General features: G+C 35.8%; 2 protein-coding genes across 2 annotated transcripts; both read left to right on the top strand.

Annotated features, from left to right (window-relative positions):
- Positions 1-340: 340 nt before the first annotated feature.
- LOC128296512 (cysteine-tryptophan domain-containing zinc finger protein 7-like) lies at positions 341-2106 on the top strand. Its single transcript, XM_053031782.1, has 3 exons — positions 341-953; positions 1679-1751; positions 1849-2106. Exons 1-3 carry the CDS (start codon positions 786-788, stop codon positions 2082-2084), a joined length of 477 nt encoding a protein of 158 aa, XP_052887742.1. The 5' UTR covers positions 341-785; the 3' UTR covers positions 2085-2106.
- A 64-nt stretch (positions 2107-2170) lies between these two features.
- LOC108459015 (cysteine-tryptophan domain-containing zinc finger protein 3-like) lies at positions 2171-10653 on the top strand. The gene is made up of 11 exons (XM_053031781.1): positions 2171-2507; positions 2609-3870; positions 4394-4827; positions 4920-6802; positions 6888-7048; positions 7168-7328; positions 8025-8185; positions 8623-9466; positions 9615-9775; positions 9858-9975; positions 10379-10653. The coding sequence occupies exons 1-8, from the start codon at positions 2454-2456 to the stop codon at positions 8815-8817; spliced, it is 4311 nt and encodes a 1436-aa protein (XP_052887741.1). The 5' UTR covers positions 2171-2453; the 3' UTR covers positions 8818-9466; positions 9615-9775; positions 9858-9975; positions 10379-10653.
- Positions 10654-16162: the final 5509 nt, after the last annotated feature.

Raw genomic sequence — 16162 nt, 5'->3', positions numbered from 1 at the left:
AGTTGGCAGAATCATAATGGCCATAAAAATTTTAATATAATTTAGGAAAATGGACTAAAAACTACCTTTGGGTATTCAAGTATTAAAGTGAGAAAATAGATATACTTCACGGGCTACATCATAAATTAAGCCAAAAAGAATCAGCTAATATTTGTTTACTTTTCGGACACAACGCCGTAATGAAAACGTAAAACATAGAGGGACCAAAAAGGTAAAAAAGGAAAAGAAGAAGTCCAAAATATAATAACGCTCAGATAAAAAGAAAATTTAAAATAATTTTCAGTCCTTTCCTACCCTTCTCCGTTTCAATCACGTGGACTTTTAAAAAAATTAAAAAAAAAACAAAAACAAAAGAAAACAAATAAATAATAAAAAATAAGAATAACCGCGGCTGCTCTGTACACCAAAGCCACACAGAGAGTTCGTCTCTTTCTATTTCCTTGCTAATTGATTCAAGTTAAAGAGATCGCACCGAAATTTTTTTTTTTTTTAAATCCAAAAAAGCTCTTAAAAACAGTAAAAATTTGAGAGATCCTTGTTTTAAAATCGATTTATTTGATTTCGAATTTAAACCATTTGAAAATGTTGGTTTGTTGTTTGGCTTCCTGATCGTGTTTCAGGTCTTGATTGAAATCAGGGTAAATATCCGCTTTTTTCTTTGGTGGGTTTTAGTGGTTGTAGAAAAGGATTAGTATAAGAAACCTGTGGGCTTGGAATTATAGAAAATTAAGTTCGAGAACTTGATATTTGGGCGAGGTTTTCTTTTTTTTTTGTTATTTTTTTGAATGATTTCGTTGGGGAGTAACGATGCGAGGAAAGGGCTAAAGTTTGCTGGAAGAGAAATGGAAGAGACTGAGCTTGAAGAAGGAGAGGCTTGCTCTTATAGTAACAATAACGATGATTATGATGCCACCACAGACACCGAAAATGATCTATCTTCTCTCTCCTACATAGTAAGAAAATTTGGCTCTTTTTTTCTTTGCTTTCATTTTTGTTTTTAATTAATTTTTAATCATATTGTGTCGACTTTAGTTTTTTTGGTTGGGTTTTAGATCTAAAGTTAAGATTTTTGCTGATCAATTGAAATTCTGTAACTGCAATTTTAAATTGATTTTACTTTTTTTACTTCTGTTGCTTCTAGAAATATTACATATGGATTCATATTTCAGTTTTTATTCTAATTTTACTAGTTATTTTGGTTCATGTGGAGGAATCTTGAGAATTTAGTTTTTAGGAGTTTTATTTAACTTAAGTGAATTGTTTTCTGTCTAGCGATGAAGCCGTTTTGTGTATGGGTGTATTAATGGTTGTAGTGTGTGTCTGTGTGTGCGCGCTTTCTTTTTTCAGTTGTCTGAAATTTGTTGGACATCTGGTTACTTGCGAAGGCATTATTAATGAATTTTGATTACTAGTTAGGTTAGTGAAAACGTTATGGTAGTCTTAACTGTAACTCTGGGAATTTCATAGGTATTAGGAGAGTAAGATTCAAGCACATTGGGTGGCTTCCATGGTTGCTGTGTGTTATTGCTGTTTCTACAGGATTAGTTACTAACTGTTCGTGGACTACTATATGTATGCTGATCTTTCTCAATGTCATATTTCTGGTCTGGTGCTTATTCTTAGTCTCTTTCCATTTTTTCATTACCCCTTAGTGATATATGACTTCATGTATTTGAAGGATGAGAAAATTCAACATGTTCTTGGACATTTTCAGAAAGATTTTGAAGGTGGAGTTTCTGCAGAGAATCTGGGTAAGTAGAATCATGGTTTGTATGAGGTGAAGAGTCACCGTAAATTGGGGTTCATAATTTCAAATTAATGATTTTGTGATTTTTTCTATCGCCACAGGTGCAAAGTTTGGTGGATATGGGTCATTCTTACCTACTTATACACGTTCTCCGGGTTGGCCTCATCCGAATAGTTCTCCAAAAGTTCAGAGCTGGCATGCACCGAGATCGCCCCCAAAAATGCCATTGGAGGTTGTGTTTTCTCAATTTGTCACATTTTCCTCGGAAATAGAATTTATTTCATACAAAGAAGGAATCTTTCACAGGATCTTGGTTTATTTGAGAAGTCCAAGTTAAACCGGCTGCTTACTTTGTTTTGTCATGTAGGATGGCCGACATAACTCAGTATGTTCATCAAGTGGTTCTCAGTCTGTGATGCCTGGACTGCCTTCGAATTTTGAAACCCTTCGTAAGACATCAACTGTGAATGATTCAATTAAACAAGAGGTCAACTTAACATCTGCTCATGTTGATGAGCTTGCCTTTAGGTGTGAATTTGCAAGCAAGAAAGCTGCCAGTCTGTCTGACCCGAAAACATTGAAGGTGAGAATCAAAATGGGTTCAGGTGACTTGTCAACACAGAAGAATGCTGCAATCTACAGTGGTCTTGGCCTTGATGTCTCACCATCTTCGTCCTTAGATCAAAGCCCTTAAGAAAGTGAAGGGATGTATCAGGAGTCTCAAGAGCCATTATCTGAATCTCCAACCAGCATTCTTCGGGTAAATCCTCCATTGTTTGTTAATCTTCTTATAAATATATTCTTACATCTAATGTGCAAGTCCGGAACTGATCAGATTTAATCCCTGGATTTTTTGAGTAGCTTATGACTTCCTTCCCTGTACCGGAGGAGGCGCTACTATCTCCTCTTCCCGATCATCTACTTAACTTGATTGTAAAGGAAAAAAAATTGAAAGAGAATAGATCTGATTCTAGAAAGTGTGATGGAATGCTATCAAGACATAAGAAAGCAAAGTCAATGGAGAAAAAGAATTCTCCGGCTGAAAGAATGAGTGGCATTAACAGGGAAATAATGAACGGTAGTGGTCTCATGCCAAAAAAGGAAGCAGATATTGACTTATTGGCTTGTGAGGAGCTTGTTTCTAAAACATTGAAGCTTCCTCTTTTATCTAATTCATATTCTGCCTCTGACAAGGTAAAAAATAAGGGTACGACACGAAACAAAGGTGTCCATGATGTAGACATGGAGAAGTCAGTAGAGCCATTACTTGCCCAAGAGATAGGCTGGGAGAATCTAAGTGCTAGTTCAGCTCAAAAGGTTTTGGAGGAACAAAAGACAAGTGTTCTGGATGTCATTTCTGGCAATGCTAGAAAAGATGGGTATAATAAAGCTGACAAAACTTATGATGCTGTCAAAGCCAATTCTAATACTCTAAAAGGTTGCAAAGCTCTAAAAAATGAATCAGTAGATCCTTCCAAGAAGAAGATCAGCCAGGGAGCTACATTAGATGAGCAAGACAATATGAAGTTGCCTTCTGCAGAGGAGTGTATGTCTTCTGGTGGAAAAAGAAAATCAAAAGACAGTCAGCATCGTGGTAGTCTAGCTGCAGAGGTACCTAAAGAAAGCTTAAGGGTCAGTTCTTCTTTGATGCTGAGAAATAAGCAAACTGCACATGCTAATAGTTATGCAAACAAAAGGGAATCAGGAGATAAAAAATTAGAAAGGCCATTTCGAAAGGCCGAAGATAGGTATAAAGATTTTTTCGGAGATACTGGAGAATCAGAACAGGAAGAGAACCAAGCAAGTTCTAAAGATCAGCTGAAGGAAGCTGATAATATTGAAAAAAGTACATCATCCATTAATAGTGCACATAGTGAAAGATTAAGTGGCAAGAAAACTGAGGATTTATTGGCAACCGAATCATACCCAAGAGCAACTGTGGATGGTGCTTCTAACTCTACCAATGTGAATGTTGCTGGAACTTCCCATGCAACTGCTGCTCCTATAATGATAAGAGAAAATTGGGTTTGTTGTGATAATTGTCAGAAGTGGCGTCTTCTTCCAGTAAGCATAAATCCTGCTGACTTACCCGAGAAGTGGCTATGCAGCATGCTTAACTGGCTGTAAGTTCTTCACTGTCACCCCTTCTTATTTTCTGTGAACATGCTTTAATGGCTCAGCTTCTAAATTTTTTCTTATTTATATATTCAAACTTTTGTTGGACTGAACAATCATCTGAAGTCCTCAGGGAAGTGAAGATTGGATAAATAATTTGGAAAACAGAAATAAAAGATAAGCGAAGCTTCAGACATAGGGTTCATCGATTGACCCTAGGAAAGAAAAACCTAAGCATTCTAAGTAGAAATAGACCTCCTATTCTAAGTAGAAAACTTAAGAGAAAATACTTGAAACTCTACTAATAAACTTGATTTAAAAACAAAATCTTATAGGATAAAGAAAATTACAGTAAGGTACTGTAAAATACTAAATATAACCATTAATAAAATCTTAAGTATTCTAATCCCACAAATTGGTTATTTGTGTTCTGTGTTGCCTCAGTGTTGATAGTTAAACTTTTGACAGATTGTGGAAAGATATCTCTTCTCCCTTCTTCAAATCTCTAACATCATTCTGGTAAATGTTTAGGCCGGCAATGAATCACTGCAGCATTGATGAGGAGGAAACTACAAAAGCTGTTCTCGCATTATATCATGTTCCTACTGTAGAGAATCAAACTAATCTTCAAAGTAACCTTGGCAGTATTATGTCTAGATTACCTTCAGCTGATGCCTTGAGACTTGACCAAAACCAAGTAAGTTTTGGTTCACATGCCATGCTCACTGCTGCTAGGAAGAAACATGGTTTAAAAGAAATATCAAATGCCATGGATAAAGATGGGCCAACTCCTATGAAGAAGATGCAGTCATCGGTCCGGTCTAGAAATCTAACTGATATGACTCGATCCTCTGTGTCAGAGGAACCTGGTTTACATCATCTAAGCAAAAGTGATTTGCCTCTCAAGAAACACAAAAATAAGTGGAGAGATAAGCATAAATTGTTGGAACACGGTTCTGTTGGAGGTATTCTTTTTAAACTGATATATATTGTTGTGAATTTTTTATTTTTTTTTAAAAACTATGTAATGTACTGCTTTTATAAAACATGCTAACAGGTGATGCCAAAACTTCAAAGATGAAAAGCAAAAGGACCACTGATCAAGATTCCTTAAGGTCCTCCAAGAAAATTAAGGGTGATAGTTTACATCTTGCTGATGAAGATTGCATGTTTGAGCATGGTGGTATGGGGGGGCCTAGCACAAACAATGGTTTGCCAACTACATTAGGAAAGGATCAGCCTAAGCACAGTGAATGTTCTTATAACGTTTTGAAGTCAGATAAGGAGAGGCAACAGATCTCTGGTAAGAGACCAAAGGACAAAGTTCATCCTTCCCTAACTGATGGATCTCTGGATCTGGTTAATTGTAATGGTGGGGAAGTTTCAAGAAAGAGGAAAGTTGATGAATGTATTGACGGTCAATTATATACGGGTTTCCTCCAAGGTTTTGGCAATCACTTCCAGGATAGCAGAGTGTTTACAAAGGAAGATGTCAGCGAGAATGAATACAGGAGAGAAAAGAAGGCCAGAGTATCTAAGTCAGGAGGAAAGGATTCCTCTGCAGGTAAAAGCAGTGGTAAACTGGAGAAAAAAAGTAGACATACAAAGGGCCACCAAACGGGGCAAGATCTAGGCAGCTCTCTGCCCCAACGGAGTTTAGATGTTCCAGATTCATTGAAAAGGGATTTTGGATCTGCTCAACTTTCTTTAGCAGCTACTTCTAGCTCATCGAAGGTTTCTGGTTCACATAAATCACAATCTGGTACACATAAATCAAAACATTGCTTCAATGAAACAAAAGGCTCACCTGTAGAATCAGTTTCTTCATCTCCTATGAGAATTGCCAATCCCGATAAACTTCCATCGACAAGGAGGAATGTTGCAGGTAGTCCAAGAAGAAGCTCAGATGGTGAAGATGATGGTGGGAGTGACAGATCAGGGACAGTATGGAGGGAAAAAACTTCCAGTGCACCTCAACATGGGTCCCTTGAGTCATCTATACATGATATTCAGGATAAGGATCATGGTCAATTAGATGGTAGCAAAGCGAAGGCGCTAATTGAATCCTCCCCTGAAGTCAGAAAAGGCCATTTTATGAATGGTGGTGTTGATTATTTAGGCCAAGAGAATCAATATGCTGGTAAATCAACAATAATGGATGAATACCATTATGAGGAAAAGCAGAATGACAACCGTGGCAATGCCAATGTCTCTCATCCAAGAAAATCTGGTAAGGGGTCCTCACGGTCAAAGGACAGGACGCGCAATCTTAAATCTGATTTTGTTGATGAACAGCAAGATTATGCACCTTTATATGAGGTAAAACCTAGGGTTGGTAGAAACAAATTTCAGGGGAGGCCTGGAATGAAGTTTGATGAAAGTGAGAATAGATTTTCTGATAACAAAGAATCATTGGGAAAATTTTCTGGTGAGACTGGTAAAAGAGAGAGTCAATCAAATGGTGGTCAGTCATGTGCTAAAGCTGATGCCAATGGAGGTCAAGATGTAATCTCTACTGTGTCTGTAAAGCAGAATTTTGTGCGGGATGGCAGCAGTGGAAAATATACAAAGATGTTCCACTCTGAGAAATCTGACCATGCAGAAATTGCTTCTGAGAGAGGGAACTCTGTACCATCACTACGCTCGGGAGGTACTCAGAATGAGATGCTGACTGGTTGCTCCCGCCCAGTTTCTGGGTCCCAAACTGGAAACAGAGCTGATGAATCTCAAGGTGATGGTGCATTGAAAGTACAAAAACAAATAAAAAAGTCTGACCAGCAAAATGGGATTCAGCACAGTAGTTCAAGACATACATCTGGTGGACATAGGATCAGGGATGTTGATGCCCCGAGCCCAATGAGAAAGGATTTTTCAAGTCAGGCAGCTACCAATGCTTTGAAGGAGGCTAAAGACTTAAAGCATCTGGCTGATCGTTTCAAGGTTTTGCCATACTGTTTTCTTGTAACTTGTTACGTTATTGTCCTAGCCTCTAGCTAGCTTTCTTTAATAATAAAATTTCTCTCAGAACTCTGGATCAAATGTGGAGAGCACAGCACTTTACTTCCAGGCAGCACTGAAGTTTCTTCATAGTGCTTCTCTACTAGAATCTTGCAACAGCGATAGTGCCAAACATGGAGAGATGATTCAGTCTATGCAAATTTATAGTAGCACAGTAAAACTCTGCGAGTAAGTTAAATATTATGTGTTCCAGTTGGTGTTCTCTTCAGTTATTTCATATTGTTTTGGGATGATTTCATTTTCTAGTTTTTGGTTTTATTTTTGTTTCTTTACCAATTATTATTCAGGTTTTGTGCCCATGAATATGAGAGATTAAAGGACATGGCTGCTGCTTCTTTGGCTTACAAGTGTATGGAAGTGGCTTATATGAGAGTCATCTATTCCTCTCATGCCAATGCAAATAGAGATCGACATGAGTTGCAGACAGCTTTACAAATGGTTCCTCCTGGTAATTCAAAGAACCCAATGATTGTACTGGTTGAATCCTTCCTGCTAGTCTGTGTAGCTTGTAAAATTGCTAAATGTTGTTTACCAGTCTTCTGCACTTACATGGTAATTGGGGAGCACCAGCCTCTGAAATTTACTCTGGAATTTTGGTGCTTCATTTTTGAAAAGACCTCTACATATGATGTTGGCATCTTAGAAGAAGAGCTGAAATTGATTGCACTGCATGAATGATTAGGTTACTTGCTTACAGTGTGTTTCTCCTTTTGTTTACATGCCGTGGTTTTGTTATTTGGTATCTTCAAATCTGAGAATATCAGACAAATGTCGTTCTGATTAATTTTGTCTTGTTTTCGTTCATACATGCATATCTGTTCTATTTTAGGTGGAGGACTTGAGTTTGTAAATCATCAGTGTTCTAGTTCTTTTTGACATGTAAGATGAACTACCTTTTACAAAAGGGTGTTGGACCCATTTAGGACTGGCCTTGTTCGTATGCATGCATTCAAATAGATATTTTCAAGTAAGCCAACTCATCTGTTTCTCAGTCCCCAGCCCCTTAATCACCCTTTTATTTTTCCACATGTTCCTTTATGGACATTAAATTTCTTTATAAATACTAATACTGCATTGATTGAAACAAACTGATGAAGTTAATTTTAACTTCTTTTCTTATTATTGATTCTTGTTTTCATGTCAGGTGAGTCTCCCTCTTCTTCTGCCTCTGATGTTGATAATTTAAACCATCCAACAGCAGCAGACAAGGTTGCTTTTCCAAAAGGTGTTAACTCTCCCCAGGTTGTTGGAAATCATGTTATTTCTGCTCGAAACCGTCCTAATTTTGTGCGGTTGCTCAATTTTGTAAGTGTACTTTTTCCTGTATATAATTGGAAAGTGTAATTTTTTGCTTTTTTGATATGGTATGACAGTGAAAGCATATGATTGAACATCCCCCAAAAAAAAAAAAAACCAGAAAAAGAAAACCCCCTAATATAACATGCACAAACTTGTTTCCCCCCAAAAGGTTTTTCTTTTGGTCTAATGCACTGAATGTCCTTTTGCTTTCTCACAAACTTTTCTCCCTCCTATACGTTGACCGAAAGCGTTCTGGTTTCTGCATGTTGAAGTTGCACGACTGCCTAGTTGGCCTTTCAAGAGCAAAGGCTTTTGTAGACTTACCCTTAACAGTTCTCTTATCTCTTTCTTATTGGCATGGGTCATGTCATTTTGTGCTTTATGACTTGTATATCTTATTTAAGCTTATGGTCTTAACTAAAACCAAAACGGATGATTTGCAGGCGCAAGATATAAATCATGCAATGGAAGCTTCAAGGAAATCCCGAACTACTTTTTTGGCTGCCAGTTCAAATTCAAAAGGGGCTGAATGTGGGAAGTCTATATCTTCTGTGAAGAAGGCTCTTGATTTTAACTTCCTAGACGTAGAGGGAGTGCTTCATTTGGTACGTGTGGCAATGGAAGCCATTAGCCATTAAGGAGAAGGGAAAAAAAGAAAAAAGAAAAAGAAAATCCGGTTGGTAAGGATGGTTTTATACTAGGAGGAAATCTCATTATGATACTTTATCATTTGGTATGATCTCATAGAGGAGAAAAAGATGGGATGGCCAGCTCTTCCTGCTGTAATCCTTAAAACTTATATTCAAAAACTGGCTTAAGTTCCTGCTGTATGACACATACTGTGCATATGTACAATAAAACATAAATCTGGGATTTTCAATGTATATATGAGCTTCAACTGCTTCCTGACATGGAACAAGGCTGTTAATTTCCTTCTCAAGATGGTATTTAGGACATGGGATTCGTAACAAATATATACAAAACTGTTGTATAACTTGGTGATTATGCTACAAAGGAACTGTTGCTGAAACACTTTTGTATAAAGATGGAGAACCCAGCTATAGATTGAGGCGGATTGTTAGAATTCCAATAGTAGAGTGTGTGATTGTTTCAGCATCATGGATAGGCGGTTTTAGTTAACTAGTTACTTTGTTGATACTACATTTAAGAGACCTCTGTAGGAAAATACTGGGAATACAGCAACATGTGCTTGCTCCTTTGCCATAGGACCTACGATTTTCTCAGTTAAAGCACTATGGAGGAGATCAATGTGTTTGGCAGTCTCAGGTGTGCTACTCTTAGACTTCTGCTTTGAAAAGTAAAAATTGCCGTATTAAGTCAATATTCTTTCACCTTTCCTTGTCCGTGTCCTTTTCTGTTTCTAATTTTGTAATTTGTTTTCACAGTTTCACCTTTGTTATTTGAATTTGTGCAGGTCAGCTGCTATAGTACGTGTTATTGTATATGTTTATGTATTAATGATTAGTCAAGATGAGTTGGAAGAGTATATGAAAACAATATTTGGTGCAAAATTACGGTGGTAGAGATTCAAACAAGGTTGCAAAAATTCTTCATTTTCTTTTTTTCCTTTCAAAGGTTGGTGTACTGGTTTATTTGATTGCTTTAGCATTTTGCTCTGGCATACTCTTGCTTCTAACCATTCTTAATTTTGTGGCAGTAAATATTTTTTGTACCATAAACATATCTTTGTATGGTTCTCAATTTGGAATGTGGCAAATTCTCTTGTTTGTGGGAGAGATCTATCATCTTCAAGTCGGCTATCTGGATGCTGATAGGTAATAACTCTTTAACCATTATTGTTCTTTTACAGAATGTCAATTCTCTTATAAACACCTTGAGGTACTTAGTAAGTTAGTACATTCTTTTTTTTTTTTTTTTTTTTTGAAGAAATTGAAGTGTTCTTAGGGAATTAGTTAGTAAAATTCTACAAATTTAAGAGGCATGAGCCATGTTTCCAATTTGCATATATTTACTTGGAAGTTGAGCCTTTTAAAATGTGGCACCATGTGGTGACACATTTGTCATACATTATCAAGCAAATTTTGGACTTCTCATTGACCTATCTCCTTGCTGAATTTTCCAGTTCATGTTTGTGCATTTTCTACTGCTCTGATTTTAGTTGTTAGGCTGTTAGGCACTTTGATTAGTGGTAATTAGATGATGGTTTTTGAATTGCAGGTTGAATAATTGAGCGGTTGTTTGAACAGCGGAGCTGGCTATGGGTGGGATGTGATGGTAAAGTCGCTCCTCGACTTCTCATTACTGTTTCACCTCTAATATAATCTCACTGTCATTTTATACAGTGAAATTTTGACCTTTTTCTTTTCTTTTCTTTTGGGGTCTCATAACTACTCTTCAAATCTGTGTACATGGAAATAAACAATTACTTGTACCAAAAAGAAATAAGCAACTATATAAATCTTCATCAATAAAATTGAAGCCGCATTCTGTTATTTGTCATACTAATTTTTCCCTTTCCAGATATAAATTCCATTTTTCCACTCTATTCTATATGGCAGTAATTCTTTTATTTTAAGTCCATTTTCCTTACAATGAACATAAATAATAAAAGAAAAAGACGAATTTTCATCATATTTTAAAATCACCAAAGAATAAAAAGAGTGAGACTTCCTTAAAGGAGCAATCTTGTTCAACAATACTTTCCAATTTGGAAAAGTGAAATTAAGAGATGGCAGCAAATTGCCAATGTAATTTCCATTGTTTGTTAAAAGGGAAGATGGGTAAACCTTTGATGCAGCTTCTAATGATACGAGAGAAAATGAACTGACAGCGACGGAGGATTGACATGGGATAAATATGATGTGGTCTAATACCTCTCGACGGTCTTCGACTCATAACAAGTAAGATCTGTCCAAGTTATTTAATAATAAATCCCAATACTCTCTATGAATATTTGTTCATGTTATTGGACTGAAAGTAAGTTGAGGTTATAAACTGGACCCGAATCATCAAGAGCTTTGTACGGAAAGTGAGCTATAGGTTTTGATGCTCTTGATAGAGAGGAGTTTAAAGAAATGGAGAAGGAGATTTTAGTAGGGTGGAGGATGAACAAGATGGAGGAGATACTTAGCTTTATACCTGATTTAGGTCTATTTGGAGCTGCCTTTAGGTCGGGTGTGAAGGAATTGACTAATTCTTAACTTGATAAATCTGTTGGGGGCAAGAAGCTATATGCTTTGGGTTGGTTTGTTGCCGGCCGTCATTTACATTGATACTCTAACCCTTATGTGCCATGTGATCGTGGGGACTTTTGACCTATTTATGTTGAGTTGTATAACAATTTTCATCTCAACTTTGTGTTCAACTTTCAACAACAGACTCATACTATTTATTATCATATTTCAACAATACTTTTTTTTTATTATAAAAAATATGATAATCAACACGAATCTAACTATTTTGTTCATCCTTCTTCGAGTCATTATTCCTTCCATCCATTTTTTTCTTGGTTCCAATCTCAAGTCGAAAGGAAAAAAAATATTTGTTATTTATCATCTTACTATAATGTGTAAATTGCTTGTATGCCATCATCAAAAACATATATTTGTCTACTATAATTTCTTGATATTTGATTTCAATTTTGAGTTGCAGTGATTTACATCTCGGAATCCTCTGGTAATCATCTCCTTGGATGTGATTAACATATAACCAATGAAAAATAATAATCTGCCATCCCCTGAATTTGAAAATGAGGTCTCGATCATCACAATTAGTAAATTGTCCTTTAGTTACTTCTGCTTTGTTGGGGGAAGAAGTTCATCAAAAGTCTCTTTTTTTTTCTCAAATCACAGTTTCTGCAAACATGGTTGTGCAGAATCAGAAGCAACACTCAATATTTGTACAGCCAGCCACACATTGAACCTCCAAGTGGTGGACATGTATAGGGCTGTGAATCCTACCAGCACTAGGCCACAATGCCAATTTTGTGGCAGAATAAGGCTTGTATGTGGTTACTAGGTGCTTCTTTGTTTTAACCCCTCATATAGTAGACGAAGGCCACAGGGTCGGTTGTTTTACCTGCATAATACAAAATTAAATATCAAAATGGTATGCCACCCACATTATTTATGGAAATGGTATGTTGTGGGTGGTGGAGGGTAGTGGAGAGGTGGCACCACCCTCGTTTTTCAGCCCAATCATTAACCTACTAGTAAAAAAAAAAATTAAGAGTTGAGTGTTTGGGATAGGCGGCACTGGTTTATACAGGTATGAAATACAGATATCCATATTTTGGGGGGTTTGGGTGGTGCCTGTAACAGCTCGTTTTAGTGAAATTGGAATAGTGGTTTTAGGACCATAAATTCGAGGTCGAAAAAAAATTATTTTAATATTATTTTATTGTCTACAGTATGATAAAAATATAATATAAAAATTTAGTTAAAAATTTTACCGTTTACATGCCTAACTTAATAAAAAGGACTAAATTATAAAAGTGTGAAAATTGAAATCTAATAGTTATTATGGAATTTTAAATTGGAGGTCCTTATATGGCAAATAAACCATTTAGAGTAGTTAGTAGATAAGAATATTTATTCATCATTGGAAATTTAAGAAATTGTTAAGGTTAATTTTGGAAAGTTGATAAAATAATGATGATAAATGAATTAAATAATTATTATTATCATTCATTCTCATCATCTTTCATCAAAAATATGAAAACCCTAGCCATGGAAGCTTGAGTTCTAGCGAAATTATTTGGCTCAATTAGGTATGTATTTTAGTCTCGTTTCTAATGATTTTTATGTTTATAAGATCATAATAGTTTAATCTAGCTATCTCGGAAATTAATTTGCAAAACCGTTAAAGTAATAGAGTTTTTCCATGGATGAGTATAGTTAAAATTTGAAGTTTTATGATAGAAAATGAAAAGTTGTTGTTAGATAAACAACTTTTGTAAAGAGAATTTTAATGAAATTGTCAATTAGGGACTAAATTGAAAAGATGAAAAATTTTAAAAAAAATTCTAAATTTTTGTAAAATATATGGGCTGCTATTGATATGTATGAAAATAGGCTAGACTTGAATAAGGATTAAATTGTATGAATTTTTTGAGCCTAGGGCCTAATTGTAATTAATTAAAAGTATAGATACAAATAGTATTTTTTCTAAATATGTGTGTTGGATTAAATTGAGTATGAATTATATTAAATTGAGTTAAATTCATTCGTATAGATCCGAATAAACCTAATACAGAGTTAGATCGAGGCAAAAAAAAAGTATTAGATTAGTAGCCTTTGTATCTACATATCCTTATCGAGGTAAGTTCGTGTAATTAAATTTTATATTTCAATATTTTAAACTGAATACTGTTGTGTATGATTTGTACAAATTGCGATGTGTAATTATGATCACATATCCGATAATTATCGAGTCTTGTTTGAACCTTAAAAATTCGAAAGATGCAAATGACATGTCATTAGGGTTCTCGATATAGTTATAATCCTGCATGTGTTGCAGATACACCACAACTCTCTTTAGCTTCCCAATAAATGGCTCGCAAGAGTTTCCCGTTATACAGCTCAAATGAGCTTCCCGTTATATGGCTCAGAAGAGCTTCCCGTTTACATGCTCGTATGAGCATTCCTGAATATGAATTGACAGATTACAGTTTTGTACACTTTGTATGCACTTCCCGTGTATCTAATGATATTTTAAATGGTTCAACGGGCACAGTTTTGTTACGAGATTTTATGAGAATGACATGAACTGTTACTGAAATTTATGTGAAATACATGGAAATGATCTTACATGATATATTGAAACATGAAATGGGATGATACATGTATATGGAACTTGCTTGGTGATTATTTTCACCCATGTTTATGGAATATTACATGAGATTCACATGGCTAACATGTTGAGGATATGTATATAGGCTTTTGGCCAAATTGGTTTGGATATGTTATGAATGCTTACCTTAAATGTGAATAAATGGTAAGTTAAATTCCATGTTATATGAATTTACTAAGCTTAAATGCTTACTCTATTTTATTTTTCATGCTTTATAGTAATTCGGAAGCTTGTTTTGGTTGGAAGCTGGTCAGAGCAGATTCACACTATCCAACGGCTCATTTAGTATAAATAGTAAATTAATTCTAATTATAATGAAATGTATAGGTTAGTTTAGCCAATGTTGCAAGTAGATGTTTTATTGAGACTAGCCATTTGAATGGCTTGTGATAGATATATTTTGATGTGTGTATAAGTGGTTTTACCATGTTTGATGTGTGTTTGAAATGATTGAATGATGAAAATCCTATAGGTATATTGATGGTTGGTTTAAATTGGAATATATTTTGGTAAAATATGCATATATGTGTATTTGGTCAATTAGGTAAGTTTGGATATTTGGATTTATGTGATGATATCTCATGTATAATATTTGAGTTTAACTTGTTTTAAATGTCTTGTTAAGGCTGCTTATTGTGCAAAAATGTTGAGTTAGGTTGATGCCAAATTGGGTGAGAAATGTGGTTAGAAAAATGACCTATTTCGTCCATAAGGGCAGAGACAAGGACGTGTGTCTCAGCCGTGTGTGACACACGACCAGGTGACACAACCGTGTGTCTCCTGATCTTTAATTTGCACAAAATAGAATGCTCACATAGCCTAGTACACGGGCGTGTGGCTTGGTCGTGTGGCCCAAGTCAGAGAGCTCATAAGTTTGGACACGGGCTGGGACATGACCGTGTATCCCTATTTCGAATACTCACATGGCCTGAGATACAGGCATGTCTCTTGACCGTGTGAGTCACATGGCCTGGCCACATGGGCGTGTGTCCCCTGCACCTTTGAAAAATTTTGATGTTTTCTGAAAAATTCTTTGACTAACCGATTTAGTCCTGACTTATTTCTAACGTGCATTTTAAGCCTCGAGGGCTCGCATAAGGGACAATATAATTGATTTTGATTGGTTTCTGATATGTATGCTAGATGATATGAAATGTCTATTAATTAATCTGTAAATTTTGGTAATACTTTGGAACCCTGTTCCGGCGATGGATACGGGTTAGGAGTATTACATTTATTGGTATTGAGTTACAGTTTAGTCGATTCTCGGACTAACGTAGCATATATAAATCTAGCTATACATGCCATTATATAACCTGTGACAGTGTGATATCTCTTGACCATTTTAAAACATGTTTTAATATAGTAGTGTCATCCAACTGAGCTGATTCAGAAGAAGCAGAAAGTAATGTTCAAGCCTCTGTGCAAAGAACAGCTTCGAGTAGTAAGAGGCCCGTATCTGAGGGCCGGAAGGAGAGGCTAAAGAAGCCTTCTTCCAAATGATGAATGAATGGTTTATTGAATTTGTACGACTGAGCCTTGCTATGAAACAACCTCCACCGCCTTCTGTTTCTCAACCGATTCTCGATATTCCTTAAAGTACAGAACTTATTAGAACTGGTAAGCCTCCTATTGATAAAATTCGTAAATACAGTGCTGAAGAATTTCGAGCTACAGCTAAAGATGATCCTGAAAGAGCTGAGTTCTGGTTAAAAAATACTATCAAGGTTCTTGATGATTATCTTGTTCCCCGGCTGAATGTCTTAAATGTGCAGTATATCTGTTAAAAGATTCAGCTTATCAGTGGTGGAATACATTAATTTCTGTTGTGTCGAAAGAAAAGGGTTACTTTGGAATTTTTTCAAACTGAGTTCCGAAAGAAATACATCAGCTAGAGGTTTCTTGACCAAAAACGTAAAGAATTCTAGGAGCTTAAACAAGGTCATATGACAGTGTCCGAATATGAAAGGGAATTTGTCCGATTAAGCAAATATGCTAGAGAATGTATTCCTACTGAAATTGCAATGTGTAAGCGATTTGAAGATGGCTTAAACGAATATATAAAATTATTAGTCAACAAAAAGAAAAGAGAAAAGAATTTGTTGTACTGGTTGATCAGACATATAAAGCTGAAGAACTGAGCAAAGAGAA

Source organism: Gossypium arboreum, chromosome 8 (assembly GCF_025698485.1).
Source record: "Gossypium arboreum isolate Shixiya-1 chromosome 8, ASM2569848v2, whole genome shotgun sequence".
Classification (NCBI taxonomy): Eukaryota; Viridiplantae; Streptophyta; class Magnoliopsida; order Malvales; family Malvaceae; genus Gossypium; species Gossypium arboreum.
Note: the sequence above shows the minus strand (reverse complement) of the source record. Positions and strands in the feature narration are given on the sequence as shown.

Coding starts and splice junctions, on each gene's coding strand:
- LOC128296512 (XM_053031782.1), top strand. CDS start 786: ATGATTTCGTTGGGGAGTAACGATGCGAGGAAAGGGCTAAAGTTTGCT. Junction 954..1,678: donor TATCTTCTCTCTCCTACATA/GTAAGAAAATTT, acceptor ATGTATTTGAAG/GATGAGAAAATTCAACATGT. Junction 1,752..1,848: donor AGTTTCTGCAGAGAATCTGG/GTAAGTAGAATC, acceptor CTATCGCCACAG/GTGCAAAGTTTGGTGGATAT.
- LOC108459015 (XM_053031781.1), top strand. CDS start 2,454: ATGTATCAGGAGTCTCAAGAGCCATTATCTGAATCTCCAACCAGCATT. Junction 2,508..2,608: donor CTCCAACCAGCATTCTTCGG/GTAAATCCTCCA, acceptor TTTTTTGAGTAG/CTTATGACTTCCTTCCCTGT. Junction 3,871..4,393: donor TGCAGCATGCTTAACTGGCT/GTAAGTTCTTCA, acceptor GTAAATGTTTAG/GCCGGCAATGAATCACTGCA.